The sequence below is a fragment of the Carassius gibelio genome, chromosome A15, assembly GCF_023724105.1.
Source record: "Carassius gibelio isolate Cgi1373 ecotype wild population from Czech Republic chromosome A15, carGib1.2-hapl.c, whole genome shotgun sequence".
NCBI classification, from domain to species: Eukaryota; Metazoa; Chordata; class Actinopteri; order Cypriniformes; family Cyprinidae; genus Carassius; species Carassius gibelio.
Window position 1 is genome coordinate 1,549,381 of NC_068385.1, and position 16,938 is coordinate 1,566,318.

General features: G+C 40.9%; 1 protein-coding gene across 7 annotated transcripts in view; it reads right to left on the minus strand.

Annotated features, from left to right (window-relative positions):
- LOC128028917 (RNA-binding protein Musashi homolog 2-like) overlaps window positions 1-16,938 on the minus strand; it is a 234,461-nt gene that overhangs the window by 33,850 nt on the left and 183,673 nt on the right. For all 7 annotated transcript variants that reach the window (XM_052616251.1, XM_052616250.1, XM_052616252.1 and 4 more), the window contains exon 10: window positions 11,702-11,776. In XM_052616251.1, the coding sequence (XP_052472211.1) occupies window positions 11,702-11,776 (75 nt within the window). The remainder of the gene's footprint in view (window positions 1-11,701; window positions 11,777-16,938) is intronic.

Below are 16,938 nucleotides of genomic sequence, written 5' to 3' on the forward strand. Positions count from 1 at the left end.
TGACTTCACTGTATGGAGAAAGAAAAAAACATTTTGGTTGCACTTTATTTTACAGTACATGTACTAACATGTACTTGTACTAGTGTACTTACAGTGGTTTATTTATCTGAGAAAGTTCTGGTAATACAAGGTAACTACATGGGGTAGGTAGGTTCAGGGTTAGTACCAAGTTATTACATAGTTATTGTAATTACTATAATAAGTACATAGTATGTACATGAGGAACAGGACTGTAAAATTAAGGGTAGCACTGAACCTACCCCTAAACCTAACCCTACCCCAAGTAGTTACCTTGTATTACCAGAACTCTCTTAGATAAATACACTGTAAGTACACTATAAGTCCATGTTAGTACACGTACTGTAAAATAAACTGCATCCAAATAAAGTGCTACCAACATTTTTTAAAACTATCTTCTTGTGTGTTACGCAGAAGAATGCCAGTCATTCAGGCTTGGAATGATGACATAATATAGTCTTTTTGGTGAACTATTCCTTCAAGGCTTATGACGCCTAAGTGGGCAGCTCACTAGGTTTCAGAACAGAGCAAATGAGCACTACTGTACAAGGTAAGAACATGTGTCTTCTGTATTTGTGTATGTTTGAGCTAGAACTCGAGAGCACGAGTGTGTGTGTGGTGGCGTGCCCATGTGTGCATGTCAAAGAGACAGAGAACCACTCAGCTTGCTCAAATCTGCAGTGTTCAAACATCATAATTAAATATTATCATTTTAGTGAACAATGAAGGACATCCACTCAAACGCTTCGTCAAAGTCATTATTATAATATAAATATAATTATAGAGCTGCTCTCTAATTAAAACACACATCTTTGGCTGCAGCGGTCCATTCATGATTGAAAGCCAATAGACAATAAGTGGGTGACACTGGCAGATGGTTGGGTTCACATAGAAGGATGGATGGTAATTAGCCCTGTCTCTTATGGGTCCCCTCCTATTCTTCAGCACACACGCCCTCCAAACCCTCATATTAGTGGCCTTAATAACCTTTCATGTGCTGCTAATGCCTAATCAAAAAGGAGTCTTTAGGACAAGATTAGCTGTAGAATTGAACAATGGGAATGAGCGCTTAACATCCAGATAAATGAAAGTATTGCCTATATAGCAGCTAGTGTTAAATATTTCATCGAACAATGCATATTCTGGCGCCTGTCAAATGACGATTCTTATTTGAAATGAAAGAGTAGCTCTCAGTTAAGAGCCTTTGACAATGTGTTTTCACAGCATTTCTGAAGGAACACAAAGAAACCCTGGATCTGCTGCATGTATGAGACAACCTGACAATCACAATGCAAATAGATTAAGACAGATGTTGATGTGTGAAATATGTGGAGCTTTACACCACTTATAAACAGCGCTGAGAGTAACATGTTACAATTAATGCACATCTTGTATGCACATCTTATCAAGTGCAGAGCAAAACCATCAGTATTATTATTTAAATAAAATAAACTACGTCTGATCAATACTATTCAGATAATAATGAATAATGTACTACATCCTTAAAAGGACTGTTCACCCGAATTAAGTTATTTTTGATGTTGTTTGGACACCACTGACATTCTAAATATTTTCCTTCTATGTTCCTCAGAAGAAAGTGTGTCATACAGGTTTGGGATGACAGGAGGGTGAGTAAATGACGTCAGAATTATTGACATTTTTAGGAGAACTCTCCTTTTAAGCATGAAAGTTAATTCCGCAACAACAAATGGAGAGACTTCTGGTCTCATATGAGAGGCCGCATTTTACTTCCTGTAAATATTAGTTTTAGTCCCACTTATCAGCCTTTTCAGAACAAAACTGGCTCTTGACACGAGTTAAACATCTCTCAGACAATGGTAAACATGCACCCTGCTGCGTCCAGTCAATACCGCCGTTAATTGTGGTGCTGCTGAACTCTATTTTTTTTCTGAGCGGGTACTTATCCATCCCACATTCATTCAGCTGATGTCAATATTATATAAGGTAGCCTGTGTGATAGAGATCTAGAAAGTTCTGGAAGCAAATGACCTACTCAGAAACTGCAAATTAAGAAGGTTAATTCACACATCTCTCCGGTGCTTTGTTCCTGAAGAGGGTCGGCTGGGCGAGGGAGGGGGAGCTTGGGGTGGAGGGGTGAGTGTTATCCCCCAGGAACAGCTTGGCAGAATCAAATCAATTTCATGGCCTCTCTATTACCGAGGACATAACGCCAATATTTAGCTTTCCAATTTTACCCATTTTTCCAGCCTGTTTGCTCTGTCAGTGGCTGTGCTCGGCTGGGCCGGACTGGCCTGGAGGAGGGACAAGGACACATCTGTTCCACCCCAGAGCCCTGGAGGAGATGCCGTCCTCACTCGTCCCCTCTCTCTCTCCCACGCCATTTCCTCCTGCTGTCCCCTCACTTCTCCTTTTACTCTGCCTCCTGAACACTTCTCGGTACATTTTATGAATGCACAAATGTTATTTTATGATTGTTAATGCCTGTTTGTTCATGCCAGCAGCCCTCTGGAGATGCTCCAATTTGGATCGTGCACCGTCTGTTTTCTTTGCTGAATCTGTGAGTCATAGACATTAAATAATTAGACACGGTCGATCATGATTTTAAGTCATAATGGCCATTAAATTAGATTAGTTGGGCTGCTAACATTAAAACAGAAATGGCAATACATCTGATGAATTTGATATTGAATGTATCACAATATCATTTAATGAAAATGGATCAAAGAACAGGAACCTTTTGTGTGCTTTTCAACCACAGTCAAAAGGCACTATTAGTCGATGTTGCCATTATAAAAGACATTCAAGGGAGAAATGAATAAGAAATGCGAGTGCTAAAATGAGCATCTTAGGGAAAAAAAGAAAAGAGCAATCTCGCAGACCATCTTTTCATCCGGCAAACGAGAGGTGAGTCATGCTTCTCTAGCAGAAGCCCTTGACTTGTATTACTTTCAAAAGGGCCTTTCTGCAGAGCTATCAAAGACTGCCGGAAGCTTGGGCAATGAGGCTTCCAAATGCACAAGCCCAAGTGGCAGAGAACTCCTCCGTATGACGCCCTCCTGCTCACATCTACGGCTAATGAGGGTGCTGATGGTGAAGGAGACATGAGACGTGGCGCTGCTCTGGAATCTGTGGCTTTGGGAATTACAGGTGCGAGAATCATGGGTCAATGCTGGCTACAGGCATTCAGCCGCTTGTGGTGGAGAGGTGTGAATTAAGCTGTGATTATTTCGATGAAGCGAGCATGGTCGATTCAATGTGGTTACAGAAAAATCACAATACTGTCATCTAAGAATCTGGCCCTGTCCCAAATGGCACCTTAAAACCTCGCGGTCTTCCTGTGAGTCCGCACTTTTGTGACGTAATGCCACTTGACTGTTGGGTAGATGTCTACTGCGGAGCTCACCCCAGTACGGGTTCGGCAGAAGTGCGGATCGAAGGCGCATAACGGCTACAAAGGGGGCACTCATGAGCACCCTTCTGAACTGTAAAATGACAAATGAGACCCTACGGTCTCGTGGATTTAACAGACTTGCGCACGCTGTGGCCACTGTAAGTCCGTAAAACTGCGAGTGCACATGAAGTGTTCCATTTGGGACAGGGCTTATGACTGCTAAAAAAAAAATTTGAACACTGATTTAAACACTGTTTAAGGACATGAACGATACCTTGGATCATACCCACATTTGTATAAAGGGTTTCACAGAGTGTTGATTTAAAAAATCCAATAGGCTAACAATGAAGGGACAGAGCTACATCTAGTAACTAAAATATACTGGACTTGTGCTCATTACCTTAAACATCATACTGTAGCAACCACTTAGCACACTCTAGAAACAGCACGACAACCAATCAGAACCCTCTAGCAACTACCAAAACACCCTATTAACCACCCAGAACACTCTAACAACCATCTAAAACATCTTAGCAACTACTTGAAACCACACAGAACAATCCTGCAACTGCTTAGAAACATCCAGAAGAACCTAGTAGCCACCTAGAACACCCCCCAAAAACACTGTGGGCATAATATATAGTAATACAGCATTAAATAATAACATGGCATTAAATTTGGCATTATGGCATCTTATACAGAGGTTATAACCAAACGTGTATTTTAATGATTATTTTCGATCCACTTTGAGAAGTGTGAGAATGTACTATGGTTCCCACATGATCAGAGGTTAAATACACAAGCAATGTTTTCACTGATCTGAGAAGCACATTAAGGGAAAAAACACTGGAGTATATGAACAGCCACAGGGAGCATCGCATACAAGGTGTGAAGCTGTGTCTGACTAATAGTGCATCTTATAGAGTAATTTCTGAAGGCAGAAGCCATGACCAGATTTCTCTAGTACATCCATCATCTCAGGCCTGTATAAAACAGGCCAGGAGGGCTTTCTGAATAGCATCACAAAACTGGGTATACATCACAAAAGATGTCAAATCATGTCAAATCAGCAAAGGATATATATATATATTAGGGCCGGGACTCGATTAAAAAAATTAATCTAATTAATTAGAGGCTTTGTAATTAATTAATCGAAATTAATCGCATTTTAATCCCATATAAATATTTGACCTGAGAACAGTGAGAAGTATTTTTTTTTTCACATGGATTTATAGTATACCATTGAATAATGACTGAATACATAAGTTTAAGCAACAAAATATTGTTTATTTTTGTTTAACCAAGTCTAGCAGACCAGTGCAATTTTTGCCATGAAGTGTAGCAATAGCATATTTAGAAACAATTTAGAAATAGTACATTTCAGAATTTCAGGAAGCTTATAGGGTGCTGGAACCTTCTGTAAAGTGTTTTTTTTTTAAGTAAAACACAATACTGTCAATTACATTCAGAACATTGGAAACACCGACTATTAGAAAACATCTCTCTGTTGCTTCAGAGGCCATAACATACTAAGTCCAACTCTCAATAATCTTGGCCAAAACAATAAAGAGTTCAAAATAAACTGCCAGTTGCACCAACAAAATAATACATAGTTCAACATAAAGTGTAAAGTCCACGCTAGCTGCTATATGTTTTGCGTTGAGGTGATACTTGAGGCTCGATCATGTGCTGCGGTGATATGCGAACGCTAGTTGGTGCTCCAGTATAATCGGTCCGCCGAAACTCATCCAGTGAGAAACGTTCCGCGGTGCAAAAATAAGTTATTAAAAATGGGGGAAATTTTTTTCTGTAATTAATTAATCTTAGTTAACGCGTTATTTTTTGTGTAATTAATTAATCTCAATTAACGCGTTAAAGTCCCGGCCCTAATATATATATATATATATATATATATATATATATATATATATATATATATATATATATATATATATATATATAAAGCTAAGTTTATATCTACCTTACAAGCTAGGCTAGTTATTAACATTTTTGCATACAAGCCATCTTACTTGGTTTACATAGTATTCTTAATCTACACAAAGCACAGCGCTCTGAGTGAGAAAATGGGGCATGGAGGGGTTGGAGGAAGACGAATGGAACTGTACCCAGGGGAAGAAGCTGCACCAGGGGAGGAAGTTCAGAGAAGACGCCACTTTACACGAGGCAATAAAACCTACAACCACTCAAAAGAGAGACATTTTTCAAAGTGGTAATGAGCAGCAAAGAAAACTACATACAAGTTCTGCCGCACAGAACAAATGACAGTAAAAGACCAGCCTGACACTGCTGAATAAATATTACTGGTACAGTAAGTCTTTAGCTAAGATAATAAATCACCGCAGTGAATGTCATATTAACGTATGTCCACTGAGGAAACCAGCACATTAGTTAAATACAAAAATGTATAATGTCATGTGCTTAGCAAACAGGATTTTAATTCAGGATCTAAAGTTCAACACCAGACAAGAAAGGAAGATCAAAATGGGGATCGACGCACGAGTGGTGAACTTTGTCACTCTGCTGAAGATCATGACATCTGGGATTTGAAAGATCCGGATCTGGTCGGCCTGCTAATGTCAGAACCTGCCGAGACATCAGCGAGACCTCATACGGCTAAAGCAAACCAGCATTCCTCCCCCGCGGCTTCCCAGCCCCCTGGATTCAGGACCAATCACTGCCATCAGCATGAGCACATATAATGAGACTGCGGCCCAGGGACAGATCTCCTCTACCGGCTGCCTGACGCCCTACTTTGCAGTCTGCCGCCTCCTTGATGAGGGCAATTACTGGCCAGACAAATACTATATCTCTGGTAGAGGGGCACAGGGATTAATCCAGCAGGGGCAGTCAAAGTCACCCTCTCATCAGGCCAGATTCTTTAAGACGCTCATCTGTGGGCATTGGACGTTTCATTGATGAGTATGAAAGAGGGGGCTGATCTGAGGTTGTACGACAGGCAGAAATGGCAGGAGGCTGATACTAATCTAATTGTATAGTAATGTGCATCTAACCCTGCATTTTCAAGGCTATGCTGCAGATTTCAGAATTCACTAATGCTCAGTAGGCAGCATTAGAGCAGTGTTAAAGTGCAAAAATGATCTGGCCATAGGAATGGGAGACAGCAAGTGGCTCCAGCTGACATGTCAGAAAGTGTCTATTAGCTGAAGCTGGCAAGCCAAGAACTGCATCATTGCTGAAAATTAGATTTTGAATTATTCTTTCATTCTTGGGAAAGTTTAAAACTTTAATCTTAAAACTCTTAGTGTAAAGTTTCTAAAAATGATCTAGAAGGCAAAGTTTGACATCCTTAACCAGATAAGATGCTACGTTTCCTGCAAATAATTTGTGCATACTCAAACATTCTGCGCAACTAATAATTTAAATAAAGAAATAAAAAATAACGTTAAATAAAATAATAAAAAGGAAACTAAAATGATAAAAGCACAATATATCACAACATAAAATAATACTTAATGTCGCTTTTCCACTGTGTGGTACGACTCAGTACAGCGTGGCACGTTACAGCTTGCGTTTCCACTGCAGTTTAGTGCCACTTTAGAGTGGGCGGGATTATTCACATGTCGTTATTGTTGTGCCACCTCTACTGCCACGACTCCTGAAAAACTTTTCATTCCGCGTTGCTATATCAAACTCTCGCTGGATCCGCTCTTCTGCTATCAACGAGAGGAACGTCTGTACAACCTCAAAAGACCACAAAACAAAAAAAGTTGCGTTCATTCAAAACAGTTGCGCTCGATCCTTAGCTGGCTGTGCTGATTTAAATCTAGCGCTTCTGTTGTGTTTGTGTCGTTCAAGTTCAGTGACGGAGGTAGTGATTATTCTCTCTGGCCGCGTACAGGCAATTTTTGATACCGTGCAGACGGTGTGCATACAACAGCGCATGCACGAGGTGAATAAGACAGAAGCGGTACTGCGTGTCGAGCTCGTCTGCCTTTTGAATGCTGTGAGGATGCTGCTGGGCGCAAGACGGAACGGAACGCAGAATGTAAAGTATACCCAGGCCGGGCCTTAAAGCAGCCTCCTTAACGCACACCTAAAATACATATGCAACGTTTTTGCATTTTGAATGTGGGTTTTTATTTTAAATTTGACGAATATTCGAAAATTTGACATTAAACATAAAATATGCTGCTGATTGTGCTGTCATGTGACATTTTGCAGTGCTTCCCTAAAGGCAAAAGAAGCTGCTCCATTCAGAGCAGTGTATGAGTTTGGTATCTGATACAAGCTGATAATTAAACCAGTACTGGTTAAACCGCCTCTGCAGTGCAGAGCGGGATATGACAGGGATTCAGCCTGACTGTGGGGAACAGAAGATGAGTCATCAGCCTGATTACCGCAGGCAGGACGAATGAGACAGGCTGTCTAATCTATCGCTATGAGACGACCTCCAAAATGAAAAAATGACCTCTACCATTTTTACCATTCTCTCCGTAAACACATACAACATCTGCCCACCACAGCCCATGTCAGTCAAGAATTATCCCTAAATGAAGCAGCGGGATAGGTTTTTAAGAACCGTGTCTGTGTCCGGCTCAGCGGTCCCTGTTTTGAGCATGTAACATGGTGAATGCGTTTGCCTCATTCCTACTGAGTTAATAAGCAGCCTTTTCAATTAGAGCTAATTTGGGTGAAGAGCTGAAATGGGGTAGTGCAGCTGCAGGAGACTTCACTGTTGCCTATTCATCTGTTCTCTCTCTCTCTCGCACATTTTCACCCTCTTTTATGATTCTTTTCTCGCAATAGGTCAAAGAGAAGAAATTGTGCCACTTTGCTTAAGTCTGTTGGTGCTGCAGACAGTAGGCAGGGCTAATATCATACCTTCCCTCAGCAAGTGCCACTCACACCTTCTTTCAGTCATCTCCAAGTTTCCTCTATTTCTTTGTGTCCCTTGGCTCCCACACAAACAGCATCTCTGGTCAGCCAAAGCATCATCTTTATTTGTTTGTTTGCACTCCAATATCCTGTGAGGCCGGTTGTGTTATCTGTATGATGGGACCGGCAGAGGGCTGCTCCGTAGAGAATGGAGAGGGGCCCCGTGCCTGACAGCCTTAGTGTTTGCATAACTGATTGGGCCCTAATCAAAAGTGAAGCATCAATTTCAGCTCTCCCTGTTCTTCCTCCTGAGGAGAACAGAGGGATAAATGGAGGAATGAGAGCTAAAGGATGGTGCTCTAACACGCTGTTCATTCCGACTGGGCTGAGAGGGGCGGCGACCTTGACGTCGGAATATCCTTCGACTCTCATCAGCACCAGCCACGTCAAATGGCAGAAATCTTGGCAGAATGAAGATGAGGAGAGATGATTCGCCGAAAGCGGTTGGCGCCCAACGTGGTGCGAGATCAAACAGAAGAAATAAACAAAACACAAAACAACAACAGGGTTGCATTGTAAAATTCTCTTTTATTAGACCACCTTCACTTGCGCTACTCTGGATCAATGCAGCCTAATTCTACAGACTTGCGCCAAAATGAGAAGACCTTCTCTCACAGCTTGGGGAAAGCCCGATGAATCCACAGGCTTGCTGGAGAGACACTGAGCATTAGATGTGTTTCTTGTGGATTTATAGCCTCTGAAACCCTCTTCTCGGTCTCATAAAAATGAGAAGAACAATCTGTGTGCGAGTGTGTCCTGGCAAAGAGGGAGATAACAGTGAAGGTGGCCTGATCCTGTCAGCTGTTTCTTATCTTATCTACCAGAGGACATGTTAGTATGAAAATGACAATAGCAGCAACACTTACTCAGAAACTCTGCAACATTGGTTGTTTATGCCTGTATTTCTTTGGGGCAAAGAAAACACTAAATCCATCCGTGATCAAAGCTGTTCCCTAAGGAGAACTAGAAAGGTAAAAACACTGTATATCGATCATACGCACATACCGTAGCATTACACAGATTTACTTTCACCCGACTGCCATTGATAAGCAATATGCAGTTCTTGTTTTCATTAAAAGTCTACACAGTAATTTGCATACATGCACAGATTTGGAGAAAACACATGTATGCCATCCCCTGTGAACTGTTACAAATCCAGTCACCTGTGTGGATTACAAGAAGTGCCTTGAAAAAAAATTACCTTCTCTCTTTTCAACAGTCAATTTTTAACCTTCGCTGCAGCCGAGCTTATAGTAAATCCCAGGTGCTAAGAGCAGTCTGGAAAAAAGCTTTTTCACCCTATATGTTCAACAGCAAGGTCATTGACAACATGTGAAATGGAAGAGCGAGGGGACCCTTTTGGAGTGGCACTGGGCAGATCATTTTACAAGAAAAGCCAGGGGATTAAATGAGCGCAGAAAAAAGGCCCCTTTTTGCACTTAGAACTGCAGTTTAAGTCGAGCGGTTTGTAGCCTATTTTCCAGTGAGTCATATGCCAGCAAGACCTTCAGCTCTGTATCCAGGGTCAATATCACTAAAAATATGCATTCGATACACTCGATTGCTTTTCAGCTTGCGTTATGAGGCTTTCAGCATGGGCGGACCTGCATGTGTTTATTCGGACGGTTATTTTTAGCATCAGGTGGGAGTTCAGCATTTAGATATAGGCCTACACATATATTTCAGAAGTGACTTGCTATGTTGTTAGGCTCAGAACTGTTGCTAACATGGCACTGGGCTAAGACTTCTCACTGAAGAGAGTGAGCCCACAATGATGTTTTAATCCCCCTAACCGGGCTTAGTCACAGCAGCTCTTCCTCAAGCGCCTGCCAATTTACACTTCCTCATTATCTATTACTCTCATACCCGCACCCCACACCCCCCTCGTTTATTTATCTAAGTCGCCACTGGAATATTCCGCCTGCCCCCGACGGTTAGTTTGGGACGGCTTTATGGATTGTTTGATGTTTATTTGTGTGCTGACATCAAAGAGGAAGATGGCTAAGTGTTCTTGACGCGAAAAAACAGCCACCTTTACGCTAAGCAGCCATGTCAACATAAGAATTCCATCACCAGTGAGGGCCTCTGACCTACTGACAAACATGAAAAATGTATGCACATAAATAAGGTTGCAACCCCTTTTGAAGATACTCTGATTGCAGATGATGGAGGCTAAATACACAACTACATACAGTACGTACAGCTGAGGATCAACAGCATGAACACAACACCATTTAGAAATTGTGAAGAGCTGTTGTCTCATGTTTATGAAGAACATATTCAAATTAAGTTCCTATAATTATTTAATTATCCCATGTATAATTTGTTCTATTAATGCGAAGCATCACATAGCAGATACATCTACTTGGACTAGTGCGGAACTTGCTGAAAAAGACAATAAACCAGCACTGACCAGTCTAAACCGGTCTGTTGAATTTTGAAGGGGTCATGGAAATTTAACAGCTGGTCATATTGAAAGACCAGTGTGATAAACAAATTCATCCACCCAGTACTGTAAATGAGGTCTGCTTAAAAGTAAATATACACATAATGCTTTTAGGCAGACCTGGCTTAGGGGGGAGACAAATTTGTATATAGCTTAGTTTATATGGTACAATGTTTTTTATACTGTGTTTTTAAAGTTGTTATCTGATCTTGCTTAGACCTGACAGTCTGTCTTAAAACTGCTAACCAGACAGGCCTAGACCATTGTTTTTAGTTTGTTTTTTATTTTTTCAGTAGTAATGAAAAAATAAAACACACTTGTATCAAAAATTCATACAGTGCAATTAAAGCAGTATTAAATAAACCAGTGAGCAGAACATACTAAAATATACTATGCACGTTTTGATTCTGTTTTAGACCATCAGGTTATCAAAGCTCAGTTCTGAGAACTGAACCGTGAAATAATAGAAGTGCTTTGCTGCGTCACATTCATCCCAGACAAAAAAAGACCTGTCTTTGTCGGGATGACCTAAAACCCTACTGAGTCAAGATTTTGTCGATTTTCTTAATTGTATTGTATAGTTGAACGTTTGAATTATATCTGTGAAAGGAGAGAAAATAAGATGACAATGTAAAGCTCACATGGGTTTTAAAAACATCTTGTGTAGTCATCTGTAAAGCTACAAGCATGTGGATGTAGTGCTTCAGCAGGGGGCCGAACAAGGCAATATGTGTTTTTCTTTGTACATTAAGATGTATAATGTTCGAGTATGTGAATGTGTATTTAAGTATAAAGTCCCACGGCAAAGTTTTCAGCATGGGACTGCAGCGAGAGGCAGGGACGGTTGTGTGTTGGTGTTTGTGAACTAGCCGGTCAGTAGGGAGGCCATTACCAGACGGCAGCAGGAGAGAGAAGCACCATACAGAGCTTAACAAGATGGAACTTACCTGGGAATTGGTAGCTGTAGCTTGGGGCGAAACCAGTGTATCCTCTGCCATACGTTGCTACAATGTTTGGATAACCTGAGGGGAGAGAAGAAAATCCGGGCATGTGATAAACTGCTCAGACCGCCCAAAGCTTCCCTATCACACCAATAAATCAGTATGCCATTTAAAATACACATACAAGCAAGACGCAAGAGGAAACGGCTCCTCTTTCACCACATTACCACAGCCCTCCTCGCGAGGATGCAATGTAACAGATTAGGAGGCTAGCGAACTTCAGTTTACAGTGATGAACAGCATAAACATCACAAGACACAATCTCGCTTCATTCCCTGGGGATCATCCCTCTTTTTCCCCTTGCTGAGGGAACGGCCATGTCTGCGGCTGTCATCTCTCTCTCTCTCTCCCTCCCTTCTTCCCTTTTTTCTCACCTCTCCTCTGTCATTGATCGATAACCCTTCTTTTATAGCCCGGGCTAATCGATCATGAAGGACACGACAGCGCTAGACAATGGCAGGCTGATAGTTGTGGCAGGACATCACGGATTAAAGTCCCTCCGCGCCACGCAGCCTCGGCCTCCTGCGCGTTAATACCCACAGGATGGCACGAATATGATTGAGCGATTGCAGAAGTTATTTGAAAGTGGAGCGAAACGCTGCAAAAGTTGGCTAAGGCCGCAATCTGTTTTTTTTTCCGCCTCTCGCCGTCTTTGCTGATGCAGAACTTTTTAATGATGACGCTCGGGCGAGTGAGCTGGCTTCCCCTTGACTATTTTATTATCTGAAATACATCTTGTTTGGGAGTGAGGCGAAAACAAGCCATCAACAGCGTTTATAACACTGGAACGCATCCTGCTCGTGCTGTTAAGGAAAAGTGGGATGTGACCCAACGCACATGCTCAAGTTGTCTCTCTGCCAGCACTGAGCGACGGGCCGCCACGTGTCCCTCTTTACCAGGCTAGAGCCTAAAGACCCATTGTTCTTATTCTGTCACAATGGCATATTACAGTGTGAGCCTAGACACTAATTATCTGGATGGCTTTCAATAAGAATTTTTTTTTTTTTTTCAACGCAAGCGAATGTATCGGCCATATTGTTGCTGCAAATGCGTGAGGGAGCGGTCTTCTATGTAATCACGTGAAAAAAATTAATAAAAATTATATATATATATATATATATATATATATATATATATACATACATACATACATACATACATATATATATATATATACATATATATATATATATATATATATATATATATATATATATATATATATATATATATATATATATATATATATATATATATATATATATATATATATATATATATATATATATATATATATATATATATGGACTCCACTATGCCATCCTCTTTCTAGGACTCAATACAGAAAGTTCATAATTTGCTATCAGCCCCAATTCTTCCCTCCCAAACACACCTGAAAGATTTCGCTAATAGTTATTGGCTGTGCACAGTGCGAGCTTGATCGCTAGTGGCTTATTTCTTGGCTCTCGACCACAAATGTGAGTTGGTGTTGGAGAGAATAAATATACTCCACCGCAAGTTAGGCTAGACATAACACGGATCAATTTCGGTTTGACATTGCAGAGGCAGACTGGTGGGAAGTAGTCTATGTGAAGATATTGATCCTGTCAAAGTTTCTTTGATGAGGGTCAGTGCTATAGTAGACGCTTAAAAGAAATAACTCGCTTTTATGAAGTTTTCTGTCGTTATTGACTGGTTCTGAAAGGAGGCTTTTGTGTCGGTTGCGGTAAATGCTATGTAAACCACAGAGTCAGTTTTAAAATCAAAGACCATTCTTGAGGAAAGTTCAATTCTGAGGGAATCAGGAAGAGGAGGAGAATGGGATAAAGGATTAAATATACTACTGCCTGAAGTATGCAGAAAAATGTTGCAAAACCCATTCTTCTTAAATGGATAGTTAACTACCAAAAAAAAACAAAAAAAAAAAACGTTTTTATAGGATATACCAGTATCTTCATCCTTTCAGCTACACCTTGTAGTCTTGCCTCCAAACTACAGTACATGCTTAAACGTTCTGCAGCAAGGTGGCCATCTTTAACTTCGCTCCTTCCAAGTGCTGTATCATATTTTGTACATATGCTGTATGTTTGCGAAGCCTTAATATCTGGGCTCCTCCATCTCTCTCTCGAGACTACAGCAGCTCTGTGTACTCTTCTCTTAAGGAGGAGCAAATGTCAGACGCCCAGACTAAATATACATGACATAGGCTTTTCCTGTGACATTTAGAGAGATTACTTTAAATGTAGAGCTATGGTGCTCTGTTGACAGTAAGGGATTAGCATACTGGTAGGGCCAACACCTATGGGAACAAAACGTAGAAGAGATAAATCAGCCGTGCTTCAAGCCTTACAACTTTTCAGTTTTCTGAACTCATTAGAGACTGCTTGGGATAGAGTTGTGGGATACAGTTCAAACAAATCTCTTTTGCTCAGCAAGTTAAGGCTGAATTTACCTGATCATAATTATAATACTATATATATATATACATACAATTAATTAACAGTAATATTAGGAAATATTATTACAATTTAAAATAACTTTTGTATTTTAACACATTTTTAAATGAAGTTTATTCCTGTGATGGCAAAGCTAAACTGTCAGCAGCCATTACTCCAGTTGTCAGTACCACTTGATATTTCAGATTTATTTGAAATAGAATCATTATAAATGTCTATACCGTCACTTTTGATGAAATAAATGCATCCGTGCTGAAAAAATAGTACTTTATTTCTTTCTTTCAAAAAAACAAAACAAAAAACACCCTCAACTTGAATAATGTCCTGCTGTTCACCAGTGAAGTGTCTTCACACAAAAGCTCACAATAAGGCTGTATTTGTGAAAATACTGGGCAAACAAAAGTTGAACAAAAACATGTTTAATGCCACTTTCGGCTGAGCCAAACACACACACACACAAAAAAAATAATGTAGGGTACCAATTTTTCCCAGAAACATTCCCCCGCCCCCTAGTCAAAACTATTCAGCTCAATTGTCAGACCTAAATGACTCTCCTCTGCATTTAATGACCGAGCTAAGCCTCAGTGTCGAGCAGTGGACTCAACAAAGGGCCATACCACGAGACCAGCTCCAAAAGCACCAGACCGCGCCATAGCTTTGATGTCCAACAACAAGTGGCGATACTGCATGTCTGCGGGACACAAAACTGAACCAGACGACGCTAAGCGCAAGGGGGAGAAAGAGAGGTACCTGAGCCTGAGGAGAGGACTCATTAAGCTACACCACCAAAGCAGACACCTTCTGTCTCCCGGCAACACTGTAAATAAAGACTGTCACTTAATCTGGCCTGGTGGCGACAGCCTCGCCCTCTTATTTGTGTTATTAATATGCATGCTAATGTGCCCATTTTATGGCTCAACAGTTTCGATTCACTGTAAAATCAATTATCCATCTGGTAAAGCTGCACCTTGCGCTGGCTGAGATGTGTATTAATTTTAGCAAACATACATGAGGCCCAGCACAATAATGATAAATAGCTTGATTAGGTGTGTAAACACTGTTGCTCAGAGCGGGGCTCTAATAAGATTTCGGCACATAAGGAATTGTGGTTCCTTAAATAATGAGCCTTGTTGATTTTTGTATGTAAATTACCTAAAGGAATGTTTCGCTGTCCTGCTTTCCAATTTCATTTAGATAAGACGATGTTGCGATTGAGTGAGCGCTAACCCCTTTAACCAGTTCTCTGCTTCCACTGTCTCCGTGTTTCTACATTTCTGTTCAACACTGATCTGCTTCAAAACATTATAAGCTCATGATACCCACTTGGGGTGTAAATTCATCAACCTCTATGAGTCAACTTGAGCTGACATCAAGCTAGCTGAATGATATCATAGACTCCTAAAAAGCTAGGGGGCGCCGGTTGTTGTCGCGAGGTCTCGTCGTGCGCTTATATACGCAGAATAAACGAATGGACAAATTCACCCTCCTCTGAGGTCAGTTTGTTGAAATCATAGGTTCATAACTCAACATTACTTACATTTTCCTCTTCATTTATCACTATAATGCGGAGCCCTGCTCTGGTGAGGGTCGGTTAGGGATTTGGCGGGGCTAGAAGCAGAGCTGGCTGAATATCAATAGCATATTTCATGCGGGCCCGGCGAGGATGCTTCATCAAGTCAAATTATGGGCAGGACGACCTCTCCTGCAGCTTCACCCATTAGATGCCATTCGCATTCAGCACCAGGCATCAAACGATTTATTTGCTTCAGTTACTTTCAGCAGACGATCAATCTCACAGTAATTATCTCTTGTCACTGGAGCCGGTGGGGGGGGGGGTGAAGTTTGGGGGGAGAGTGCTGAGAGGCGAGGATTCTTGTCTGATTCTACGTTTCCTGTCCTCTTGACACATGTCAAATCTACAGAAAAACGTCAAGACAAACTCATGCTGCTGTCGAGATGACAGTTCTGGTGTTTGACGGGTTCCAGCGCTCATCTCTGTGATAGTGCTCATGTGTCATATCCATGAAGACTCTGAAGCGGGACTCCCAGCAGAAATGGAGAGGAGTTTCATGGCAGTCGTAGAGCCGCTAGCAGAGCGTGGATACGTTAACGCGAGCGCAGTGGCAGCATTGGAGCACCAGTCCCAGTGCTCTATCTGAGGAGCTCTTTTAATGGGCTGTTGCCTCTCCTTGTCTGCCTGTTCCAACATTATGATTTGGCATTTTGTTCTCTGAGTTTACAGTGATGCACTTGTTCCACACCATCAAGCTCAGCATCTATGCTTAAAGCATGAAAAGACATATTTACAAGTATCATTCTGAAACAAACATTTGTCTGAGATCAGCTTGAAGCAACATTTGCTCTTAAACCACATACAGTTTGTAACTAGATCTAGATCCAGTGAACACAACATTTCCTATCAGTGGGTCTCATTCACTAATAATTTTGCACTAATAAAAAAAAGTGTTAGTGTCAAACATTATGTAAACATACATAGCAGTGTATAAAAAGGCAGTAACCATGTCTTGAACATGGGGGGGGGGGGGATCCAACATAAGTCCCTTTATTTATAAAACATTATTGTAAAATATAAAACTAGCACTATTCAATTTTGTACTATTATATTTATTATATTATATGTACTATACTCTCTCTCTCTCTCTCTCTCTCTCTCTCTCTCTCTCTCTCTCTCTCTCTATATATATATATATATATATATATATACAC